The sequence below is a fragment of the Conger conger genome, chromosome 6, assembly GCF_963514075.1.
Source record: "Conger conger chromosome 6, fConCon1.1, whole genome shotgun sequence".
NCBI lineage: Eukaryota > Metazoa > Chordata > Actinopteri > Anguilliformes > Congridae > Conger > Conger conger.
In genome coordinates, this window is record NC_083765.1 from 16,787,813 (window position 1) to 16,814,335 (window position 26,523).

Genomic DNA, 26,523 nt, shown 5'->3' on the forward strand with positions numbered 1-26,523 from the left:
ACAGAAACTCTATCCCCGATGGAAATCTCTCTTATTAGCTGAGAGAATCGCACCAGCTAGTGAACATAATTCATTATTATTTAGGACCATTATTTCTGTAATGTCCAAGAGATGTACGTAGTAGATAAGGCCTGTCGTTTATTTTCTGAGAAATTAATTATAATAGGAGCCATTGTTTGTATCCAAAATGATTTCGCTTTTTGTTCAAGTAGCGCTGTTCGCTTTTCTCTTCATTGAAGTGAACATTATTCAGCCACTTACAGCCGCTCGAGTCCAGTATACAGATCCATGTGCATTTCCGTCAGAACGTGCAGGCCCGTCCAGTTCTCTATGTGTCTGAAAATAGAGACAAACATGAACGTCAGAGGGTTTAACGGGGCTTCGTTGAAGAAAGCAGGCAACTATGCATACATTACATGTTCTAATTGGTATCACCATAATATTTGACATGATCTGACAGGAAGGTCATTTGTAAAGTCACTACAGTGTGCTGATATTATTTGAGTTGGATTTGTTGGATTTGTAAATGTTTTCAGTTAGCCTCAAGTGACTTTTATTTTCTTAAACTTTGTCCTCCCCGAGAACTGTCTGAGCAATCTCTGTTTGCAGCCCAGATAGTTAATTGGAGAGAAGAAGGCCGCTGGTGCGCAGCACTGACATTCATTATGAAGACATGAACAGAACTTTATTTGTGCGGTGCGTATCAACACTCTACAGAACAGATAAAGGCTCTGCTTGTCTCCTGGCACAAAGAATAAAGTTGACACCATGACCCCTCTCCCTGAGCATGTTTTATAATTTCCTCCAGAAAGCTGAAAAAGCTGAAAAAAAGAATTTCTGAAAGATTTATACACTCAACAAAACATGATAAAAGCATGCAGTTCACTATGGAGCACCAGACAAGAGTTAACAGTCTTTGGTGCATTTGGGGTTCTTTTCCACTGGTTAGAGTTAAAGTTGGTGATTGCTCAATTCAGTACACTGTGTTTGTGAAGAAAAAAAAAACAGACTTATGCACTCATGATTACTGAACAAAGTTAAAGCCAAATGATGGCGCCAGGTCAAAGAGTAAGCCTTCCTTGAAGAGCGAGGAGGTTGGCCCTTAAGGCACCATGTACGGTGGCAGTGAAGTGAGAACCAGGGCGAGCCCCTCTAGCTTGTATCTATGGCACGTAGGTTCAGGTGGAACTAAGTGTCAGACGTTCACATCACGTGTTAAGTTCTGCCATTTAACTGTTCAACAATGAAAACGTTTGAGACCAATGGGGGGAGGGCAGAACTCATTATAACTGCATCACGTACTCGCTCTCACACACACATGCACACACACACACAAACACACACACACACACACACACTATAACAACAATTCTCCATCAGTTTCTGGCATTTGGTTTCAAATTTGACTTCCCAAATATTTACATCACTGTACAAATGTAACTGGCCACTCATATAGCTGGATTTAGACTGAATCAGTGTTGTCTTTTTATTTTCTTTTTCAAAAAGTGAAAGCATATGGAGCAAAACTCCCAAACAGTCGGAGAAATGTCTCACTCATCGCATCCTGACCGTGGCAATGCACAAACTGTCCCATAAAATTTATATATAGATCTTCAGCGAGCTGCCAACATTTGGTCCAGGTGGCAGGGAAAGCCATGCAAAAGGCTGAGCCAAAGAACGCACACTGAAGAGGCACTCGTACACAGAGGAAGATCTTATCTGACAGCACATTTTGAGCATTTTGTCATCTGTCAAGCTCGGTCAGTTTCCCATTACCAGTACTGGAATGATCTCAGTATGTTACGGCCCCAAGCAAACAGAATGACAAAATAAACAGCTATGTTGTGTTTATGTTGTATGGCGAGTAAATACATTAGGCTTAGAACAGGAAAATTGCCAGGGCTGTGATAATCCATTACCAAAAGAACTGGAAGACATGAATATCAAAGGAAAACTGCACAAACTCATACAATAAAAATCAATACCTCTGTTTATTCCTCTGAATTGAACCAAGTCCCATGATGAAATTTCCATTGAGTAGATCTCTTTCGGGGCTATTGAACATGAAACTAATTTTCTCTTCTCTGTGCTTTTTTTAAGTGGGAAATAAAATACGCCAAATTGAATATTTTGAGTTTATCACCATTAAGCCAAGCAGCAGCCCACACGTACCCCAGAATCAGGACCATTGAGTCGATGCCACAGTGACAAAGGTGGGGGGCAGAGGTGGTGGGGAACTCAAAATCTCCAAACAAAGACTATGGATTCACAATTTAAGATAATGCCAGTATCCAAACAGACAAAGCTGAACAAGAAACAGCACATGAGGAAACAGAGGGAGGGCCATGTCACGGAGACTGTATAAACCAATAACCAGAAAGATTTCTAAAAAGAAAATTAAATTTCCATTGATTGGTGAGCTCATTTCACACAGGGTTCACCTCTGGGTACTAATTAACTGATTGACTAATTGACAAACTGATCAATTGACCAATTGAGCATCTAAATGGAGGGTAATAAGTTGGCCGGGCTCCTGAGGGCCCAGAGCGTTGGTGAAATGGAAGCCCCTCCCCCTGCAGTGGGACCCAGTGCTCACCCCTCCAGCCTGCCTTCATACTGGACTGTCAGAACATTCTCATTAAGAGGTCAGCCAGGATTAACAACCTGCAGAATTAATTTAATCTCCCCTCTCCGCAATCCTCCCAAAGGGGAACGTACTACTTACTGTATCTTTACCCAGCCTGGTGTGGTGTCTATTTAAACAAATTATTTATTTATTAACCTTAAATAGAAATGTAAAGCAAATTACCTTTTTTGAATATATGTGAGTGTTATTTCAGAAAGTGTATACATTGTGCTAGGCAAATCCATGGTAGATTGTGTCACCCAGCCTATTCAGTGTACTGTGGAACTAGGCATACAGCGGTGGTCTCCCAACCTGGTCCTGGAGAGCTACTGAGTCTGCTGGTTTTCTGGTACTGCTGGTACTCTGCACTTAATCAATTAGAGCAGTTAACTAACCTGGGGCATGTTCAATCTGAAAACGTTTTGCTATGGTCTCTGTGTTGAATGATATGTTTTCTCCCAACGGTGTGCAACATTTTAGAAAGGCTTTGAGATGAGAATGCCTTCTCAGATGCCATTGCAGCAAACTATTCAATGTCAGTCCTTCCACCCACAGTTTTCAACAGGATGTTCAGTACGCCACCATTTCTGCTTAAATAAACATTTTGCTGTGTTTCATCGTGATTGAACATGGCCCTGGTTACCTGGGTCTGATCAGGGTGCTCATTTTAAGGTGAAGACAAACATCAGTAGACCCAGCAGCACTCCAGGACAAGGGTTGGAAACCACTAGCATACAGGCTTTGACACGTTGTTCAAGGGGGGACTCAATATGTTCCTCTGTGGCATGTGTGCGAACTGCATTTGGGTCTATGGGTGCTGTAACACTGAAATAACTATGGTAAATAAGCTTCACGGCAATCAGCAGGCTTTTCTACATTAACTTTGTTCACATGTTTACATTTTACATTTTAGTCATTTGTGCATAGGTTCATAGGTTCCACCACAAGTTAAAGCATCGAATATGAAAAAGAGTTCCTGGAGAGTAGGTTTTCACTCCAACCATAACAAACATCATTGATCTGCTAATGAGAAGAATGAGCTGTGCCAAATTAGGGTTAGAGTAAAAACGTTCAGGACAGTATATCTCCAGGAACCGGGGTAGGCAACCATGCTTTACAGGTAGGCAGTTTTTCACAGGCCAGCACCACACTGGATCCGTTTCTGCATTGCATTCATTGCAAGTATAATGCTCAATAAATCAACTGTATTTCACTAAATCGGCCATTTGCTATTTGAAGTTTTATTATTGATGCTACTGGATTGCTCATCCTGTTAAGGCAGTGTTCCAGTGCATGGATTGGCCCTATGGTCAGGTAGCAGAATGTGCCAGTGTAAATGTGGCTGGCAGCCCTGCAGGTGGGGTGTATAATTAGCATTAGACTGCAGCAGGGAGTCTGGGACTCCAGCCAGCCGGAAGCAGCGCACAGCAGCACCCCCTGCTGCACGACCAGGCATGTGCAGTTCACCTGCACACACGATGTTCCTCCTACTCCGATGGCAGGTCTGACATGCAGACTGCCATGTCTAAAGAAGCGGCAGCAACATCGTGTGTTTGGGTGCGAGTGCATGCTTCCTGTTTTGAGCATTGCAGCATGAGCATGGTTGGATGTTCCAAATTTGGGGAGAAAAATGGGAAAATACATTAAAAAAACGATTTACTACGCATTGGAGTCTTAAAAACACAATGGCTCACGGAGGCTTAAAAACATTAAACAATGACAGTGTGTCAAGTAATTAAAATTTTGTTTAAAAAGTATATCTAAAACAAAATATCGAGCTCGCTGTGTACTTGCACTTGTGGACGAGATATTTTACAGTCCGTTGCAAACGCCGCTGTTTTCCGCCACCATTAATTTAACGGAAGTAAGAAGCATAAAGTTAATCACAAAGGATTGTGGGATATCCTGCCTGGTGAAGGACACATCAATGCTGCCTTCAAAATCGGTCAAATGAAGACACCTTAAAAGGCAAGTATACAGCGAGCACTTTGGGATGGGACAGCACTCGATGCCTCCCTTCCATATAAGGCAGCATTTTCGCGGTTTTGGACCATTGGATTTGCACAAAGCCCGTCCATGGGGGGGGGGGGCGACACCATTCTCCTGGTCTTTGCTCTCTTCCAGCCACCACCAGAGTCACCTCAGAACTACTATAAGCGACTCTCATCTCAAAATGAGGACAGAGTACTGACTGCTCTTGTGGTTGGTGATGGTTTTTCCCATGTGCACTCTCTGCAAAAGAATATCCATCAGCTGTCCTTGTTCTCACATATCTGTGGTCTTAGAAGAAAAAATGTAGATACTGTAGTATGTCTTATTAGCCAGTATCCACTGTATGATTAACAAGAGTGAGAAATGATTTTAGCAGTACACATTTCTTTCAGTGGCTGTAGACTTATTAATTATTGTTTATTTGCTTCGCTGACATTCCCAAAGCAACATAAATATGCAGCGAAATGTTCATTGTAAAGTCAACTGTTGTATTAAGTCAACTCATTGTTTTATGATTGGACTAAATTGCAGTAATGCCACTTACTAAACCCTCGATTGCAGCTCACACAGCAGGGCTGTCTGCTGTTCTGGTTCCTCACTTCCTTTGTCCTGCTTCTTGCTGCATTCTTGCACACATCCACACACAGCATTCTGCACAAAGCTGACATTTTTTGCCAGCCATTTCCATTTCTTAATATTCTCTCTGGCATCAGCATTTGGAGTTAGTTCCATATATTGACTTTAAATTCAATTCTTTCCCCCAAACTGATTCCTTCAGTTACAGATCAATAACATTTCTATGCCTCCCTGCTCAAATCTAATTTCATAATTTTAAATTAAATTTCCAAATATTAGATTCATGTCACCTGCTCCACAGCATCCCGAATTGCAATAAATATGATTATAATATTTGAAATATAAAAAGCTATTACACCTCACAAATCTAGCATGTGTTGATGTTATAGTTGCCATTTTCCATGCTTGCAGAATTCACAATAAATATCTGATTCAAAATTCCACATTTTATAACATTCAATGTTGAATTGACCAGATCAATTAAAATCAATTTTACTCGTGATCTAAACATGCCAATGGTTTTATGTCAAGTCTCATAATATAGCATGTTTATCTATTCTGTATACCAATGCCAACTTCACAGCTGCTTGATAGCTTGAAATAAAATGTCAATAAATTCATACAGTAATCCGACAGCATATTTGCATAATTCAGCTTTCCAGCTCACTGATATCACAGTATCACAACCATGACGTTACGCACAATATAATTTATTTTTAATAAAAAATATAGAGTCTATAGAGTAAGCATAAATCAGATATTTCAAAATGAAAACATACCAAGGATAAGATTTTGGCCGTCTACATTTGCTCACAGTGAGTCTGGTTTCTGTTGAAGACCATTTTCCAGCATTTTTAGTGGGGCCAGTAATCCCTGACAGCATGTCCCAGAGCTGCAGACCTTATTGTGTTCATACTCCTACAGTATTGGACTTGCCTTGTCTATGAATGCAGGGTACTAATGCTGTTCTGAACTATCTTCAATAATTCTATGATTTCACATTGATCAATAAGGGAAAAATGACATTGTTTTGTATTTATATACAGTAAGGTAGGGCAGAGGCACTGGATGAGCAGGAGGGCATGTATCAACTTGAGAATATGATGGATGTATTTTTTTTGTGATTTCAGATCTAATGCTTGCATTTGTGACACTTCAAACTGAAAATAGTTGTCATGGAAACCTGCCCTGGCTTGAATACTAATGTGGGCTAATAGATCTTATAAAGTGAGTGTTGTATGGTCTTTACATTCTGAAGTAATCACTTTTAGATTTTTTAATGATTGCACCTGATAAAACATTGGCCTCAAAAACTATTATTTTGCAACTGTAATTTTTACTAACTGCTTGACAGTCGATTCTATATAGTCATATTTATTTGTCTTTATATTATTATTGGAAATTGTTGCATTTTTACAGCAGGGGTTTATGTTCAATCGAGATATGATTACTTAAGCTTTATTGTGAGATTCAATTCAATTTCACTTGTAACACTTTGTGTAAGACTGCATTAAACTAGTTGTAGCAGCACCACTCACTGATTTCTCACCGATTTTCTCCCATTCAGAATTGGGTTTTACAGTTTCTGTGTTCCTGAATGTAACTGTGACTACCTTTAAAAGCAATCATCCAACTCCAGCCCAAACCTGATCATGCTTGCTGGAAGGTCATATAACTATTTTTTGCATCGTATGCTCATTTGATTATTATATGAATAATTTAGTTATTAAATGAAGTGTATGAAATAGAAAAATACCAAAGTAGAGGATATGGGATAAATAAATAAATAATAGGTGGATTATAAAAGGTTCTGAGAAAATGGGAGTGTGGGGGTGGCTCTTCACATGTCAATCTAAAATGAATTATGCACTATGCACATTGTGAGTAGCCACAGTTGCTATGACGTACAGTTCAGACCCATAGCAACAGGTCTGTAGAGAATAAAGGTGTGCATTCACTGTGCATGGCAAACATAGGGAAATAATGGGATTAATCTGTCCCCTGGTGTCATCAGCATTTCTGCTATTTTGCACATGAACTCTCTCTCATTCCCTGCTTGCAGAATGCTGGATATTTTAATTAAATAAATGATCATATCGTGCTGGAACTCAGCCAGAAGTGCCATGCAGCATGCTAATGTGAGAAGCTGCTGTTCCCTTCAACCGATGGAGTGAAATGCGCTTCAAACAACTCCCATCTGGAAGGGCCGATAAATTTTTTTTTGCATTTCCTCCATTTTGTCTTCTCTGGATGAGGCATTGGAATGCATGCATGGCTGTGATGTTCTCCAGGTAAACACTATTTATTTGCCTTCCTCAACCATATCCACTTCCCACATTATTTTACAAGGCTTGTGATTATAGTTGTTTTTATTTAATGTATTCATGCAGACATAAAGGAAAGCAAATCATGATACAGAATAATTACACTCAGGCCCACATTAAAGGGGTTTGGAGGCCCTGGGCTGACGTATAGGTGTGGCCCCAAGAGAGCGACACACACCGATTGCAGAGCATGAGATTTACAAAGCAACATTTTAGATTCAAAATCACACTTGATTCACAATCATTAGCCTCCTTCAAAGACAAAATATACCTATTGGATGCTGCCTTATAGGCTACTATACCACATATCACACAAGTACAGTATCAGTCAGCACACAATTATTATTCATTCACATTACTGTATTACAGAATGTTCCAACATATTAATATTAAGCGCATGTAGAAGTCGGCGCTTGTCTCAAACCACTGGACTTACCACTTGATCTTTTCCCTTGTTTTCACCCATGCGAATTCCTCAATAATATCCATAAAGTCCTGTAGCCTGTTGCACCAGTATAACGTACATTAAGTTCAAAAGTAGGCTAGTTTGCACCCAGTAGAGTTTGCACCCAAATACTGATTTAGTTCCGATGTAGAGTTACGATACAATGTACGCCTAACTTATTCCTTACTAGGTGTAGAGTCATTCCTAAATCCATTAACAAAGTGCATCGATTTGAAAGAGAAATTCAGCACAGTATAGGCTATTAGCCGTAGCAACGTTGCTAGTCTCATTGACGCTGTTACCAACGTGGACTCACTCTTCCACCAGAAATTAACGCCCTTTCTATGGCTGTTTTTCTCCGGAGGAATGCAGATTATGGTTATGGTTGCTTATTGGCCACTGATTTATGTGAATTGGAGCAATAATTATATGGAAAACAACAAATAGGCTAATTACACAACCTTTCTGTGTTCGGAAGACCTCGTTGACACACGATGTTCTGAAACCCTAATCACACCTTTAGCTACAGTTATACAGTTACAGTTTTGCGCTCTGTTATGCCGGCAAATATTCATTAAATCTTTACAAGGTTAATCTTAACATTAATTAAACACTGATACCGTCTATATGAAACGATGTGTGTACGTGCGTAAAAATGTTTACAAGGAACGCTTTTGGCTGAGGTCATATAAGCCTGCCAGGTTCATAGTCTCTCGTTAGCAGCTTCCCCACAACACTGTCACGGGGAAGCACCATAACATTGTCACTGTATATACTTAAACTGATCGCGTACGTTTTTATGAAAACGGTACAACTGATCTGGAAGCAATTTCTTATTAGTCATGAATGTTGCACTGTTCGGAACTTCGTGAATATTTAACGCGGCCTTTATTGCACACCAAGTGAAGGTGTCAAGTTTAATAGACAAGTGTCAAAATGGAAAAGTAATCCAGGACGACATAACCTAAATTGATTAAAATTACTCAAGCCTCATCTAGAGTAATGTTTCTATGTGAAAAAGATCACATAATTTTATATAAATAAGATTAATATAAGACTGTGATACTGAAATATTATATTTTTTTCCTCTCTGTGTTGATATTGGAAAAGCTGCACATTGATAAACACAGCATTACAAACTCAAGTTTTTATATGCGAACTCCATAAAAATGATTCAAATCTCTCTCAGCAGCATTTCAGCGGTGGTTTATAACCTAAGAGGAGAGCATAATCTTGCCTTTCTGATCATTGTTCTCAGCTTATTTGTCTCTTTTCTTGATGAATACAGTTGCCAATTACCTGTTACATACATACTGACTGGCAGGTGAACCCTTTTATCTTAACTGTGTCTCATGCAGTACCATTCTTCTTCTTTACATTGAGTTTAAGAATTTAAACTGAAAGACCAAGTTCAATTTAGTCAAATCAATGCAATTATTACAAAAGAAGCACAATAAAAACCAGACATGGATGTCCTTAACATGTTTACTCAAGTGTTTACTCATTGTGTTTCCAAACAAATATACTTTGAGCTTGGGACATATTTTTTCTTGATTTGGCTCTGTTAATAGCACTTGCAAATTGCAAGATTGTAAATCATAGCTGTAATTTATTCCTAAAAAATGATGTCAGTTTTATGTCATTTATTGCAAATTCTAATATTATTTAACTGAATCATTGTTGGTCAATTTCTATATTATATGGTTTCCAAGACTTCCAAGAGGAAAACGTTTTTTACGCTAATTTACCCTAGCTACCAGAAGGGCATTATACTCTAGTCTCTCACACACACACTGCATGGGTCTTGATTATCTCACCTTATTACTGTAATTAGCTTTTCCTGGTTGAATAAATCTAGCCAGAGCTGACATGTCTACTGAAGTTTTTCCTCAAACAGGTCTGCAGCTCCTAGGCAGAGATAAAACACAGCATCTCCAGAGTTGTTTCTATCACCGTAAAAAGACCTGAAGGACATGGTATCCATGTCCTTCAGGTCAGTAAGTCCTGTTCTCGCAAATGTTTTGGTATGATGCTAAAACCAATTATCTTTTAGTTCAAAGCAATCAAAGAATGTGCAAAATGCTCTCATTAGTCCCAACATCTGACAACACTTAATACTAATTAGTGTGCATGGCTTCCAAAAGCAGGTAAACACACTGCATCTATGATGAACAGGCAAGTAAATTGTGCATTGCAGTCACAGTGCTATCTGTCACTGCCACAGGCTGCTATTTGCTTGAGTGGAAATCTCTGTACTCAAGCACAATTCACAATACAGAATACCAGCTGGCCAACAACAACGAGACACTGCAAAATGTCTCTTAAACATGGCCTTATCTCAAACAGAAAATTGCAATGAATGCATTAAGCCCTTGCACCAGATGTTGTGCATCAGTGCTGGTGTCAGGAAACATATAAGCTGATTGCTGCTTCTTCTTCTGTTTTATTTTTTATTTTTGGAGCACTGGAATGTTTCTCACACCTGCATTGTCTGGTTTTTACATATATGCAGTGTGAATATTACATTGTGTGAAAAAGAAAAACTGTAAATGTAAAAAATGTAAAACCAATTTACAATTTAGTAATTTGAATTAGTTCATTTCATTCATTCATTCATTATCCTAACCCGCTTATCCGGAACAGGGTCACAGGGGGGCTGGAGCCTATCCCAGCATACATTGGGCGAAAGGCAGGAACACACCCTGGACAGGTCGCCAGTCCATCACAGGGCACACACACCATTCACTCACACACTCATACCTATGGGCAATTTAGACTCTCCAATCAGCTTAACCTGCTTGTCTTTGGACTGTGGGAGGAAACCGGAGTACCCAGAGGAAACCCACGCAGACACAGGGAGAACATGCAAACTCCGCACAGAGAGGCCCCGGCCGACGGGGATTCGAACCCAGGATCTACTTGCTCAGTGCTACCCACTGCACCATCCATGCCGCCGAATTAGTTTATTTGCACTGTTTAATTTCTCACTTCAATATGTTTCATTAAACAATTTGTATGAGCCATTCTTGTTGCTTTTGATACATACTTAATTTAAAAGATACAAATTATTTTCCATTAATGGCACTCATGCCTCTTATAGAGGATAGAGGGTTCCAGTTGGCTGTTTTTATACAGTAGCTTTCATGTGCTATCATTTTAATTAGAATTTTTGCCTAGGACTAAACTCACCAATTACTAATTTTGCCTTGTATTCATTCCCTTACAAACCTCAAATATGTGCTAATGACAAGATTACCTGACATCTCTAAAGTAGATAAGGTATGCTTTTTGTATGCATGAATATATGTGTCTGCCATACATTGGATTATAATAGGAGCGGTGGGATAATAATTTGAATTACTGAAAATGAAAGGAAGGATGGATTTTTGGTTTTGCTGCTGGTTTTGCTCCCAGGATTCAATCAAAGACACTTGTAGTTCAATCAAACAAGATTTAAGTTTAGTCCAATGTAATCAATGCAGACTTTTGCGATAAGGTTCGGCCTTATGCTCGTAAAAATATGAAGATCCAGTAAACAGCAAAGGATGATTCTAGGAGGGGTAGGGAGGTTTCTTTTAATAGCCTATCCAGAATCCAAAATGTTAACAATATTCAATTCAATTCAATTCAATTCAATTTTATTTGTATAGCACTTTTTACAAAGGGCCTTTGTCGCAAAGCAGCTTTACAGAGAAACCGGGCCCCAAGAGTACGCCTAGGGCAGGGGTCGGCAACTCTGGTCCTCGAGAGCCACAGGGTGTGCTGGCTTTCATTGTTACTTGGCATTAATTGATCAATGAAAGCCATTGATTACACAGTTAACTCGCCTCACCTGGTTTCTTGGGACTGAATCGGTTGCTTATTTTAAGGTGGAGACGAAAGCCAGCACACCCTGCGGCTTTCCAGGACCAGGGTTGCCGACCCCTGGCCTAGGGCAACAGTGGCAAGGAAAAACTCCCTGGAAACAGGAAGAAACCTTGAGCAGAACCTGACTCAGTAGGGGAACCCATCTGCCGCTGGTGGACACCGGTTTGTAGAAACAATGGTTTTAAACAGAAAACCAGATTAAATAAAAGTACATAAATGTCCAATAACTTGAAGCACAGATGTGGTTGAGGAATGGCAGGAGCACCAATGGGTGGCACTGTCAGGCAAGGGGACAGGGGACAGATATAATGTATTATTAAAACTACTATGGAATGTACTAGTGTGCACAATTTATTATATGCATAGTTGTGCTCCTAGGTGTTCTGATGATGATTAAGGACGTTTTAGTGGATATTGCCACCTGGTTGAAATGTTTAGCTTTGCAACTGCCTGAACAAGACCACATTGCTTCAAAATTAAAAAATTAAAAAGAATTTTCCATTGATTGTTGGTTTGTTGGATGTATGTTTGGAGCACTACTTGTGCATTCACATTGAATAGTTAAAATGTTTAGACAATGTAATATTAGACAAAGAGAAACACAAAAAACGAAAAATGTCATCATACACCCATATCACCCACATGAAAACATAATTGGCCCCTTAGTTACTCAGTCAATCAATTAGCCAAATTTAATTTGATAATTAGGTTCTGCTGATTGAAAACAGTCAGGCTGGATTGCAGCCAGTCCCGTTTAATTTAAACCTCACTCATATTGAACCTCATCATCAGAATGAAGTAGTCACCACAAAGCCATACTCAAAGGAAATTTCAGAAGAGATGAGAAAAAAAGTTGTTGAAATATATATAGCCTGGAAAGGGTTACAAACCATTTCTAAGGATCTGGGACTCCAACTGACCACAGTGAGAGCCATTATGTCACAAAAGATCCAAGAAGAACATCCAAAGAACTGCAGGCCTCTCTAGCCTCAGCTAAGGCCAATGTTTATGATTCCACAATAGCGAAGAAACTGGGAAAAAATGGGATTCAATGGAGTGTATCAAGGCGAAACCCCCTGCTGACCAGGAGAAACAACAATGCTCTTCTCACATTTGCAAAAGAAAACACCTGGAGGATCCCCAAGCCTTTGGAATAATGTTCCATGGACAGATCAGTGAAAATTGCTTTGTTTTTTTGATGAAAAAGGTCACATTATTCATATGTGGCATGAAGCAAATGCAGCATTTCACAGTAAGAACATCATAATAACTGTAAAACATGGTGGTGGTAGTGTAGAAGTGTGATGGTGTGGTTATGCTTGCCTGTCTCAGGACTTGGATGACTTGCCATTATTGTAGGAACCATGAATTCTGCTCTGTACCAGAGTTTGGAGTGATCTATTCAAAGTCCTGACTTGAACCCATTAGAGATGTTGTGACAGGGCCTGAGAAGCTCATGCTCAAAAGCATGAAACAAATACTCACAGAACTGTATCCATAGAAACTCTAGCAGACAAGCAGAGTGGAGTCAATTAATTTTAAAATTGAGAAGTCCGAGAAGAACAAAATTTGTCACATTCAGTCACTGGGACGCTGATATACTATAAAATTTAACGTTTCTGAACACTGCAGTGATAGAACACTATGAAAATGCACAATCTGCACTATGACCACATATGATTACAAACAATTACTGACTCATAAAACATCAATCAAAAAAGCCAGAAAATGGCAAGGTGTGTCCAAACCTTTGACTGGTACTGTAAATTCCAAGTCATTTACAAGACTACTTTTATCTCCACTTCCAACACCCGGAACTTCACTTGGTGCAGGTTAGATAATCTGTTCAGCATCCCATGCTAGCAAAATTAGCCAGCATCATTGAATGTTAACTTTACATTATGTTATCAGCACTCTATGATACTTCACTCAGGCTCATTAGAAATGAGAAAGGTACAAAGCGCTATCACTGGGCCTGTACTTCTCTTCAAGTACTGCATTACACACATGGACAAATAGTACAATTGCCATGGGGACCCATACATTTTTCTTTTTTGGATCAGAGCAGTCTGACCGTATTTAAGTGCATTTTCAGCATACATGCAAAGCATTCATTTAGCAGTGGCCCATGGGATGCCGCGTAAAACAGACGGTGGCTTATGATTAGACATGTAGCATCATACAATAACGCCTCCCAGAGCTGAGGATTCACATAATTTAATCCCCTCATGAGAAAACGTATTAACGTTTTTGAGCTTTTCTCTTTTACACTTACAAAGGCACACATTTTGATTTGTCACAGACAACTTTGGGCAAAAAAGGCAAGCAGGCGGTATGCTGGACAGCTCTGATAATAAACAGCACGTCCTCCCTCATGATTACAGGTGCTGCGTGACACCTTCAAGCTCATAGATAGCCTTTGTGAATGCGTCTGACTCCAGTGGCCAGATTGATGGCCCACTGAGGTGATTGAAGGCACGGGGACATGGTAAGGACACGTTGGGGTGATTGATTGTGCCTTCAGTCTAACCAGGAGATCTCATCAAAGCAGCAGATGCTGTGCAGTGATTGACAGCATCAACTCCGCATAACGCCGGCCAGGCAGGAATACGCCAGCACCATTAGGGCCAGCCCGCAGCTGTGAAGGTGGATGTTAAGAGTCACGAATGGCATCACTGCCATCATGCGTCTCACTGTGTCCCACATATCACACAGCTCACCAAATTACATGCATCATCGCTAGGTACACCAGGCAGAAACAGTTAGATAGAACAGATGTAACAAATGTGACACAACTTATGGGTGTTCAATACAAATTTCCTTGAATGATAACTCCCTCTGATACAGGAACACTGGTGATGGTGTCCTGTGTTTGAATGAATCTTAACTCTGGTGTTGATAAGCCACGGGGCTGCCTCTTTTCATGGGGTGCTTTTTTTTTCTTTTCTTTTTTTTTGACCTTTCCGGGTTTTACCAGTTTGCATTTGATGTTGATTGTGTGCTATGCTTGGGCCCACTGGCCAAATATTAGTAAGGACAGAGTAAATGCAAGGTGAAGTTAGTGCCTCAATCCCATGTCCAACCAATTTGACCAATATTATCAGCTGTGTGGCTAAAAGAACAAACATTTTATTTTGTAGTAGATTAGTCAAGGTCCTGGTTCAATTACTGTAAGTACTAATTATAAAATTCATAAATGTATCCGCTTTTAGATAGTGATGTGAAGACAACATTACACTTTTATTTTATGTAAAACATAAGTGTATTACATTGTGAATTGTCCAATTCATGTGGCATCACATAGCATTACACTATCTGGTACAGAGATTTCACACTGCTCCAGTAGTCACTCCTGTTCACCCAAGGGAGTGCAGATTTTTAGCAGTATTGGTACATGATCACAACTCCTGTTATGGAGGAGCCAGACTGTGAATTATCCCTCGAAGGAAGGCTTTTAGCTAGAAACAACTACTTTTTGTTCAAGCTCCTCCAAACCCCCAGAACATAATATCCTGTGCCTTTTGTAAACCAGTAATATAAACATCACACTTCTCTTACTCCATTTCCATAATGGACTCAAAGACACCCGTCTTGCATCTCTAATTTCCCATCTAGAAGATAAGGATAACATCGATAACAACAAAAACCTTTGCAGCCAGAGCTGCTGTGCAATATGCAATATTTTCATTGAGCATCTGATCATGATGTAAATTAATGATAATCTGGTATATAAATGTGGCAGTCTTGGTTTGCGCAACCCATAATGTCAGAGATGCCTTTTAATATTTATTTTGGCAATATATGCATATTGTGTGCATCATGGATCCATTATAGTTTAAAACAATTGGTATAATAACCTGGCTGTTCTGTTCATCTTTCTTATTTGAGAGCCATTATTGTCATAATTAGCCAACATTATGGCAATGAAATCAATGCTTGCGATGTGACGCCCATAATGTATATATGCACACTTAGCTACACTAACTTTTGGCATATCCTGTAAGCATTAAGAACAAGCTTTCATATGGAAAATAAAAGGAATTTTAAACTTCTTATCTCTGCTTTTATAGTGTACATTTAATCCCATGTTGCCCAATTACATTAACTTTACAGCACAGCACAGCAGAGCTTGCTGCTTAAAGGAAAGCTAGGCAGCACAGCATGTAAAAAAACACTGCACCAACCTCACAGAACTCTTACAGTAACGTACTGTGTGCTTGATTTATGAATCAGAGAGCATGTTTTGCATTTTGCCTTTTGGTGCCAATAGTTGTTTAATGACATAGCTGCTCCGTTTGTTTTTATGGGACCTTGATAATAGAAATGGTTTGTTCATTTGGACTCCATTGTTTTCTGCTAAGCGACCTGCTTCTTTGTTCTATAATCCCAATGAAGAGGCATCCTGAAGAGAAACTCCTCTCCTCTGAGGGACATAACCAATCTGCAAGGGTCTCCAGGAACCTGAAAGGAGTGAACAGCCCAGGGAGTGGGACAATGTCCCAGTGTGAATTACACTGAAAATAAGTCAGAAAAACAGCATGGAGATAAATGAGAATGCAGTGCCAGCGGAGCTTGAGGAGTGTTTACAAGGAATAGGCCCAATCCTGTCCAATCCCGCACCCTGATATGGGCTCTACTCCACTGCCGAAGAGCTGGTTCCACCTGCTAATTCACTGCTTGGAAGCTGAGCATTATGGTATGAACATGATGCTATCCAACTGCCTTCTGCATACAATGAACATGGCACATTCAGCTAAATCCCCGCAACAGGAATGGCAAGGTAAGGTGACTCTGTAGTCATTTGTATTTAGAAAGAATGTTCAAAACAATAATAATTGTACCAGAGTGCAGTACAAAACATATACATATGCAAACATGAAACACACAGAACAAACAATAAAACACTATACATTTAAAAATGCTAGACCAAAAAGGTGAGTTTTGAGTCTAGGTTTAATAAGGGAGATGGACAGGGTAGACCATATGTTCAATGGCAAGCTATTCTGATGATTCTGAATGGTAAGATTCTGTACTCTCGGTTACCTCTGAAACTACGAAGTCAAGGCTGTGATACACACTAAAATGGCACTCTGGCCTTTGCCCTATCATCTGGAAACCTGAGACTCCTGCAGATGACAGCAGTCTGTCCATTAGGCTCCCATAGGGCAGTGCATAGCAGGCTTTGATCGGCTCAGGGCCTCTCCCTGTTCAAAACTGCAAACTGTCTCATAAAACGCAACATTACCCACTATGCACCCTTTATACAGTTAAGCAATTTAGGCTTGTATTAAATTTAACTCTTAAATGTCTCGGCAAAACATGCTTGCTGACTTTAGTGAGCAGCAGTATGAACTGCTTGTTAAGAAAAAAAAGTTAAAATAACTTGTTACATTGTTTTGTATGCCAAAGTTAAGGATTGATATAATCCAGGTTTAGCTAGCTACTACTATGATCTTTTTCAATAAATGCATGTATTACTGCGGTACAGCAGTGCCCCTTGTGGAAGTCAATGCTAAAACATTCTGACTACAGGCCTAGTCCTTTAACCCAGGCTGTACATAGCTGAACAAACCATACCCCATACCACCTGTCTACAAAGAGGAAAAACTACATAGGGCCACCTTGAGAAGTACAAACACACACATAATCAAAATTTACTCAGGTTTTGTCAAAAGGCATTTCAGTTTACAGTATGTACTGCAGGAAGATAATTTAACTGGGGAATTTAATTAGGGAGAAAGTAGATGCAGATCCGCAGGGTATTAAACAACTGATCCAGGAGCTATACACAGAAGAGCTGCTCACAGTATTTCGTCAGCAGACAGCACCATAATGAGAATTAGGGCACTGGATGCACTGCATTCACTGCTGTTCTAGCCTCCTCTCATCAGTCTTTCCCAGAGCTTGTTTAAGATCGTGTTGTGACACAAGAGGCTGGATTTGACTCTTAATATTCTACATGCCATTCCTGCTCGGGCAAAACTTGTGAAAACCCTGAGGTGGACGGATATCGTATAAGCAGTCTGGGCATAAGGAAATCCACTTAATTAAGACGGCAATCAGTAACAACCTGGTTAGTGGAGTCGTGTGAGCCGGACGCAGCGTCACTCTCGGGTTGACAGCTTTCAAGACAAGGAGAATTCATTGTGCATCTCACCTATTTGATTGGTGTTTGACCTCTCATGCTGACAGACTGGACCTTGTTACACGCCTGCAAACATGCGCGTTCTGTGTAATGCACCGTTCCCGAGCGGGCTGATTGGATTACTGCCGCAGCGAGAGAGTCCCTTTCATTATCACTCCATCACTCCTTTGCTGCATTAGAGCTATCCTCCCTCATTCCTCTCTTCTAATGGCCCTCTGTGTTCTACCCCTGGCACACTCATCAAGCTAATTGAATCCCAGGAATGCTGTTTTGTGGAGAGAGAGTAGGCCTCTAATGAAACTCTTGATGCCAATGGAGCTGGCTTGTCCGACAGGGCTTCAATTCTCCTAGCCAGGCGAAGTTTAGATGACCTTTTCAGCATTTGTGAACCCTGTGGTTTGTCCGTGAGGAGAAGAATTTTGCTACCCCTGACAAACTATCCAACAAAATGTAATTACAGCACAACAGAGCTAACCATATAAAGTAGCCATTATGTTCATAGCCATTGAAGCACATTATGTCAACCTTAAACATAGAAAACAGTTGATATCATCAGATACATTTCCCAGGTGTGTTAAAAAACTCAAGGCTGGCAAGATACAATGAGAATATTTTTGTGGGGATTACTTGAGCTGACACATAATTGCACTCTGTAAAACACAATCACTCTGCGTAAATGCAATTGTAGTACATATTTTTTCTTTAGGTTTCAGTCATTTTAAATGTAATTTAACTCAAAATCCAATTACCAACCTCAAACATCTTTCCCACTGGGTGACAGCATTGTAATTATTTGGGAATGGTAAGACTATAGAGCTCTCTGCATATCAATTATGAATTAATTAAAACATGATATCCCAACAAAAATGTGATGGTTGAAAATGAACCAAATATCCATCAGTTGTTTTCTCTGCGCATTTTCATCTTATAGGGCAGCACGGATGTGGTTAGCACTGCCGCCTCACAGCAAGGAGGTCCTGGGTTTGAATCCCGGTCGGCCGAGGCCTCTCTGTGCGGAGTTTGCATGTTCTCCCCGTGTCTGCGTGGGTTTCCTCCGGGTACTCCGGTTTCCTCCCACAGTCCAAAGACATGCAGGTTAGGCTGATTGGTGAGTCTAAATTGCCAATAGGTATGAATGTGTGATTGAATGGTGTGTGTGCCCTGTGATGGACTGGCGACCTGTCCAGGGTGTATTCCTGCCTTTCGCCCAATGTATGCTGGGATAGGCTCCAGCCCCCCGCGACCCTGTTCAGGATAAGCGGGTTGGGATAATTCATTAATTAATTTTCATCTTATAGCCTTAATCACTGCAAATTACAACTCAGTAACCATTCCGTTAACATTATGACACACACCACTGACTGAACTTCTATAGGGCATTTCTGATTTTCACACAATATTACTAGATATTACTAGAGACAAATACATCTGTATGGTTCTCTTCTAAATCAACAAAAAGACACATAGTCATAGATAAATTACAGGCAATGTATTCATTCAAATCAAAGTGACTTTTGAGCCCGGCAGCAATGTTACCTCTGTTCCGAAGAAATCTGCAAAAGCCACTGTGACACACAGCCCTGCAAACAGATAATTAATCAAGCAGAGTAGTGGTGATTAAATTAAATTCAAAACAGCGAAAGACTAAGTGTATGTGTCCAAGTTGGACACTAGCTGTACAGGCTGAGGTTTTGCTATCAGTGTTCTGTTGGTTGGTGATACACAGCTGAGCTCTTTACACTAGTGTAATGCTCATGTGCAGAGGAGCTGCATTGGCCTTTGTACAGAACCAGGAGAGGCTAACACATCTGAGGGGGGCTGTTCACCCATTTCCTGACACTGTGTGGACACCATATGGGGTGAGAGAGTGGAGGAGATTGGATGTATATTTGGCCTTTGCTGCAGGGCATGTAGCAGCTGGAGTCCGCTTATTGCATTAGGTTGGAAACTTAGCAAGAAGTGCTGTCTTGACAAATCGGTACTAGAGGCTGGTGGAGGCATAGGGGAGGGGCAGGGGGTCTCTAATGACACAAGTGAACAGGAGAACTTCTTTATTATTGTTTAATGTTTCGAGAGAGGCTTATATGATATGCCCACACCGGAGGCTTATTAATGTCGTAATTTTCATAAACCGATAATCTGGACGTTATAATCTAGACAGGCTTTTGGGAAATTAAAACGAAAGGTTCAAAAAAATCTCCAGTGCATCACCCAAGCGCCTGGGCACCTGAGTTCTCAGGCACTAATGAAATGAGCATATTAACATTGGCTGGAGAAAACGACAGAAACCATTTGCCCATTTGCTTGGAGAGAGAGCTTCAGCATTCTGACCCTATTCTGACCCCCCCCCCCCCCGTAACTTCGTTCACCAGATGTTTTATTTGGGCTAGGTGAAAACACTTTCCTGCCTCATTGTTTTTTTGTTGGGGTTAATGAGGGATAGCCTTGGGGGTGTGGGCGACGTGTCTTGTTTAAGCATGCAGAAGCTCCCTCTGCTACAGGCTAATTATACCCCCCTCATGTCCACCACCCTCAGTATGGCCTTTGCTTGCAGTGCCCATGTCCTCCGTTGAAATAAGCAGGCCATCTAATCCAGAGCTGTTTATAACAGTTAAACTACCACGCAGAACAATGTTGTAACAAAAGAGCCAGACCTGATTATTCTCTTCTGGCTTAAAAAGATGTTGAAAGTCTCCCTGAGCTCTACGGACAAGCTGGGTAATTGATAAACTTCTAATCTAACCAGTGTAAGGAGAAACACAAGTATTCCATAACGGGATGTGGAGAATTATAGAATTATCAAATACAAAGTTATAGCTGCGATAAGAAAGGCAAAGGCTGACTACTCTAACAAACAGGATGAAAAACTCCAGAACAATAACACCAGGGCTGTTTGGCAAGAATTAAAAACACTTACCAATTATCAGCAATGCCCTACTCCCCCCACAGACAAAGCCCCCAAGCTGCCTGACAAATTCAATGTATTCTACACCTGCTTTGAGAAACCCACAACTGCCTCACCACCAATAATGCCATATTCTCAACTACTACCCCCTTTTTAATAGATGTCAATCAGGTTTCTGCTGGCTTTCGCAGGCTCAATAGGCACGAAGCAGCAGGCCTAGAGCATCTAACCCCAGCCCTTCTCAGTCACTGCGCAGAGCAATTGGAACCAGTATTCTGTGACATCTATAACTCCTCACTCGGCCAACAAAAAGTCACTTACTGTTTCAAAACATCCACCATAATTCCTGTTCCCAAATCAATCAAAATATCAACCCTAAATTACTACAGACCTGTCACATCTGTGGCTATGAAAACCTTTGAACGACTGGTTCAGAATCACCTCAAACTCATCCATACTACACCCACTCCTGTTTGCTTACACACCAAACAGATCCACTGATGACGCAGTCAGCCTTCACTACACCCTGCAAAAACACATATACTCGCATTCTTTTCATAGATTTCTGTTCTCCGTTCAACAATGTCAACCCAACCACACTCCTGAAAATGAACATCACCCCTTCAATTTGCTACTGGATCTTGGACTTTCTCAGCAACAGGACACAAATTGTAATCTCACCCCCTTACCACCAGCACAGGCACGCCGCAAGGCTGCGTCCTGTCACCCCTTCTTCCTCTTCACCAATAATTTCAGCCTCACAACTCTGTCAAGGTCTTAAAGTATGCAGACGATACAACAATTCCTGGCCTCATAGCAAAAGATGACGAACAGCGTACCAGGAGGAGGTTGAGAGAGCAGTAAGTTGGTGCCAGAACCTGGTCCTGAACACCAAAAAAACCAGGAGACCATCATGGATTTCAGGAAGAACAATGGAAACAAGCCACCCATCCTCATCAATAACGAAACCATCACTCTCCGACACCTTCAAATTCCTCGGAACCTACATCAGCAATAACCTTAAATGGGAAACAAATTGCAACCATTTACTCAAGAAAGCACAACAAAGACTTATTGAAAGCATCCTCGCCCTGTCTATCACTGTCTGGTACCGAAGCACATCAATACACACACAATAAAGAAACTGGACAGAGTCATTACAAAAGTAACCAAAATCATAGGCTTCAACCACCCATCACTGGACTCCAGATAAACAAAACTTACCATAAAGCAAACAAAGAGTCCAGCAAATCTCCTCTTCCAGCTACTGCCCTCTGGGAGGCGCTACCGTTCATTAGGGGGGAGCACAGATAGATTAAACCGCAGCTTATTCCCCCAAGCCATACTCACTCTGGACACTAATACATTATAATACAACACTAAACTACACACACCTGTACAGTACAACAGACATTTGCACTACAGAAATCTACTGGTCACTATCCCCATCACTACAACATATCCATGCTCTATGCACTACTGAAATGCACTTTATCAACTCATGTCACATAGTACTGTTATTGTTTCCTTCTACTTGTTGATTTTCCTTTTATGCTGTCTGCCTGTGTATATGTCATGCCTGTGTATATGTCATGTGATTCTATTATATATGTAATGTCATGTCATAGCTCTCCAGCTGTACGGAACCAAATTCCACCAGCTTGACTTTACTTGAGTGAAATTTGTGGATTTGGTGATAGATGACTTGTATCTAAAATTGACATTTTGATCCCATTCTGTCATTTACAAAACAGCTTATAACAGAAAACAGCTTCTAGTTTTGTACCTGCATGATATTACTACACAATCATACATGTATAATACACGATACTGATGTCCAAGCTCCATCTACTTTGATATCCAATGTTCACAGGAAGTCTGTCTTGTTTTACACTGTATGTATATATAATAGTGAATTGTACTATATCCCTGTCACCAAGCAACTGCTCCAGAATTGTTCACTATAAATGTTTTAGAGCTGAATAGTACTGACCATAGCAAAGTAACAGAAAATGTAGGCTGTAAGAAATATACTAAATGACCAGCTTGGCAGTATACTCCAAGCTTTATTGAAGAAATGGTAAGAATAATTGGCAAACATAAATATGTGCTGACACACAGCACCAGCATAAACATTCTAGGCATTGCTCCCAATGGCTGACAATAGCTGCTATCACCTAATCCTGAGACCATCAATCTTTAACAGCCATTTCAGGTCTACACGTTTACCTCCATGCCATGCTTGGACAATTAATACAATCGCATTGATTTCTCTGCAAGGGTAGTCCGATCTAACCTTCTCTGATCCCTCACACCACAGAATTGCACATCTACACATGTACAGAATACGGATGACTTTCATCTAACATGAAACAACCCACACATCTGGGTCAAGCAGGTATCTTCTTGGCTGCTTGCCTTTTTGAGTGATGTTGTCTCTTGTTTTCTACTGACATCAACTCTCTGGAATACCAATGACTCTTCTATCACCTCTGGTCTCAGTAGATTAAGCCTTTGTGTTTCCATAGCAGCAGTCAGAAAACTGAAGCCCAAAATTTCACGATGGCATTCAAAATTCAGCGCAACAATCTGTAAACATGTGGAAGAATTTTATTTAATTTTGTGATAACAATTTCATGCAGGTATTCATGATCCGCCTACAAGGAATAGAAAAAATGTTTGATGTGTAGTATGTACAAGTCTGTCACTGTTTATAAATATGCTAATTAGTAATGCAGTTAGCAATCAGCTTATACTAAAAATATAAACGAAAGCTTATGGTGGCATCAAAACCAAAAATATTTTCTGTGAGATGCCCATAATGTCAATGTTGTCGATTTACCAACTGCCAAACTGTGGCAAACAGAGGAAATAAACTTCTCAGGAGCCTATATTAGCCTTTCATGAATAATATATCAGTGGAAAAGGGACATGGAAATGAAACTGAAGACTCTGCACTGGAAAATACTGAGGAACATAAATTACTATCAACACAAATCTAATCATCCAGTTTTTTTTCTTCACCAAAGCCACAGTGTTTAGCATCCCTTTTTGTTTTTGTAATTGCATTAGTGCCTAAAATCCCTGATTCAATAATTTCATAATGAAACATTTATATTGAGATTGGACAAGTGGCCTAGACAATAGAAAAGGGAAATAAAACATGGTAGATGTTTTATGTAAATGGGTTTTACATAAAACCGTGAGCTGAGAATAAAAAGGTTCTACCTGCATTCTGAGAGTTTTGAGATATTGAGCTTCAAAGATTCCAAAGTGAATGGGCTCTGAGCAGATGCAACTTTTAAATTTGACATTTTTTATACCTTTAAACATTATTGTTGTATAAAACCTCACACATTTATTTAGTGCCCTATAAACAACACATTTATGAAACTAAATCTTTTTTTTCCAAAATGTTAATAAGAACCTTTTAATTCTCAGCTCACAAAACATTGTTAATGTAAACACGGATCACCGTTCTTAGGTTTTGAAAAAGGAATCATTGCATGAGTGAGATGCCTGACACAGCTTTTGAATGCATTTATGGATATAATCGTGCTGATGCATGGAAGGGAGTTTACTATGGGAAAGCTTACTGTGAAATATGAAGCAATTGCACCACTTTCAATATTCACTTGGCAGACTTGGCTATAATGTATATAGAAAAGAAAAACGGTTCAACATTTCAAGATCAAAAGAGTGGGGGGGGGGCTATATATTTTCAGATTTTCAGTTTTCAATATGACCAAAGCCCTGTGATCATAGGTGAGAGTAGGAATGAAGATTGACCATTAAATTGAGAGTTTTGCCTTACGGCTCAGCTTCCTCTTCTCCATCACACTCTGATACAAATTCCCACATCACTGTGGCCACTGCACCTTACCTCCAGCTGAGGTGGAGGAGTTCAAGTGTATTATTCAATATAACATAAGAAAATATGTTATTCACAGGTGAGTGTTATAGGGATTCTGTGACTGGCCCTGTGTGGTATCTGGCTGTGGTGGTGAGGAGGGAGCTCAGCCATACTGCATGGCATTATCAAACCCATAATCATCTTCCTACCGCTGGGGATGCATACACAAAGATATAAGGGTCAGGTGGAGGAGGTGAACATTTTCTGAACGAGTTGTCACTGAAATGAGAATTCTTCATGCATAATTTTTCCCCCTTTGTGGAAATGTCTGCTAAACCCAAAAGATAAAGTCAAACAAGCCATTTTTTATTGATTCCATACGGAATGATCCTATTAAGAATTTATCGCAGACAACTGCAGCAGTAAAACATCATAGAAAGAGGAGATCAGAGGAAATTCGTACATGGACTAGGATTCTTCAATATTTTAAAGCAGCGTGGAGTCTGTATGGCGAGTGCGGGTCTGTGGAAGAGAAGACATCACATCTCATGAGGAGCGGGGTGGGGGAGGGTGGCGGGCGATCGTCAGCCTCCGCGTGCCTCAGCAGGAAGGCCAGGCCAATCAAAATGAAACGCTGTGCGCGACAGCAAAACCAAACCCCAAAATCCTTTATTTCTCTCAATGATGATCAATGCCTCTCCTTTCCTTCACGGTTCTCGAAAATGCGTCCAGAGTGTGCCAGTCACAAGAACAGTTCAAACTCATGTATCGGGAGAGCTCTATTATCAGAGCCTGCTCCAATCACGCTGCCACTGTCTCACAGCTGTGGCGGGGCTGCGACCATTGTGGAAGACATGGCATCCACCATTTTAATTTACAACCTGTACGCCCCATCGCAACCTGCCAACTGATTACCTATCACTGAGACAGATGTAGACGCAGGCAGGGGCCTGTCAGACTACTGTGTGACTTGACTATCTGCCTGATGGGGGGTCAGCACATTTAAATAGCTCCTTGATGCATTCAGCTGCTTCCAATTCTCATGCATGTTCCCGCACAAACAAGGCATTTTCCTCTGTCCAGAAAACATGTCCTGGAACATATGTTTAAAAACTATATGAAATTATCAGTGATAAAACCTTATCGCCTAGCATAGTGCATCATTAACTGAATTTGCAGGGAAACAGAGCTGGTCCTCTCCCTTTTCCGATGTAAAGTGAAGTAGCAGCTTGCAGCTGGATCCTATGGCCCGGGGGCACGGGGTTTGAGTTTAATGGCAGCAGTGGCGCTAATAATGAGCTGAGCATGCAATGACAGTGTCAGAGCAATGCGCTACATGGATGTGTGCTATCCAATATCAGAATTTTATCCATCGCAATCATTCCTATGAAGATGTATACAACAGATAGATACAAACAAACAATAAAAATAAAAGCACTTTCTTCATATGCAAGTATTGTTCCTGTGACTTTGGTGGCTGAGACCTTGACTAATCTTTGATGGCAAATCTGAAATCACTACCTATACCATTAGTCTGTCATACTCCATCATTGATCTTCCAGCTATTATCTGTTCCATAAACAATAACCCACCACATAATGCACATCAAACTTTGTGCAAATGTCAGATGTGCTTTGTTCCACAAAGGAAGAGATGTAGATGGGTGAAGGTGATTGGTCGCCTCCCCTCTCTCCACTGCATCCCATAATACCGCCTTCAAAAGACCAAATCTATAATTCCAACATTAGCAAGAGGCAGTCACAGCAATCTTGCTGGAGGGTATCAGAAAT

At 40.5% G+C, this 26,523-nt stretch overlaps 1 protein-coding gene across 2 annotated transcripts in view; it reads right to left on the reverse strand.

Annotated features, from left to right (window-relative positions):
* The window catches only part of LOC133130617 (NT-3 growth factor receptor-like), a 156,631-nt gene that overhangs the window by 123,328 nt on the left and 6,780 nt on the right, over positions 1-26,523 (reverse strand). For both annotated transcript variants that reach the window (XM_061245313.1, XM_061245311.1), the window contains exon 2: positions 262-336. In XM_061245313.1, coding sequence (XP_061101297.1) covers positions 262-336 — 75 coding nt within the window. The remainder of the gene's footprint in view (positions 1-261; positions 337-26,523) is intronic.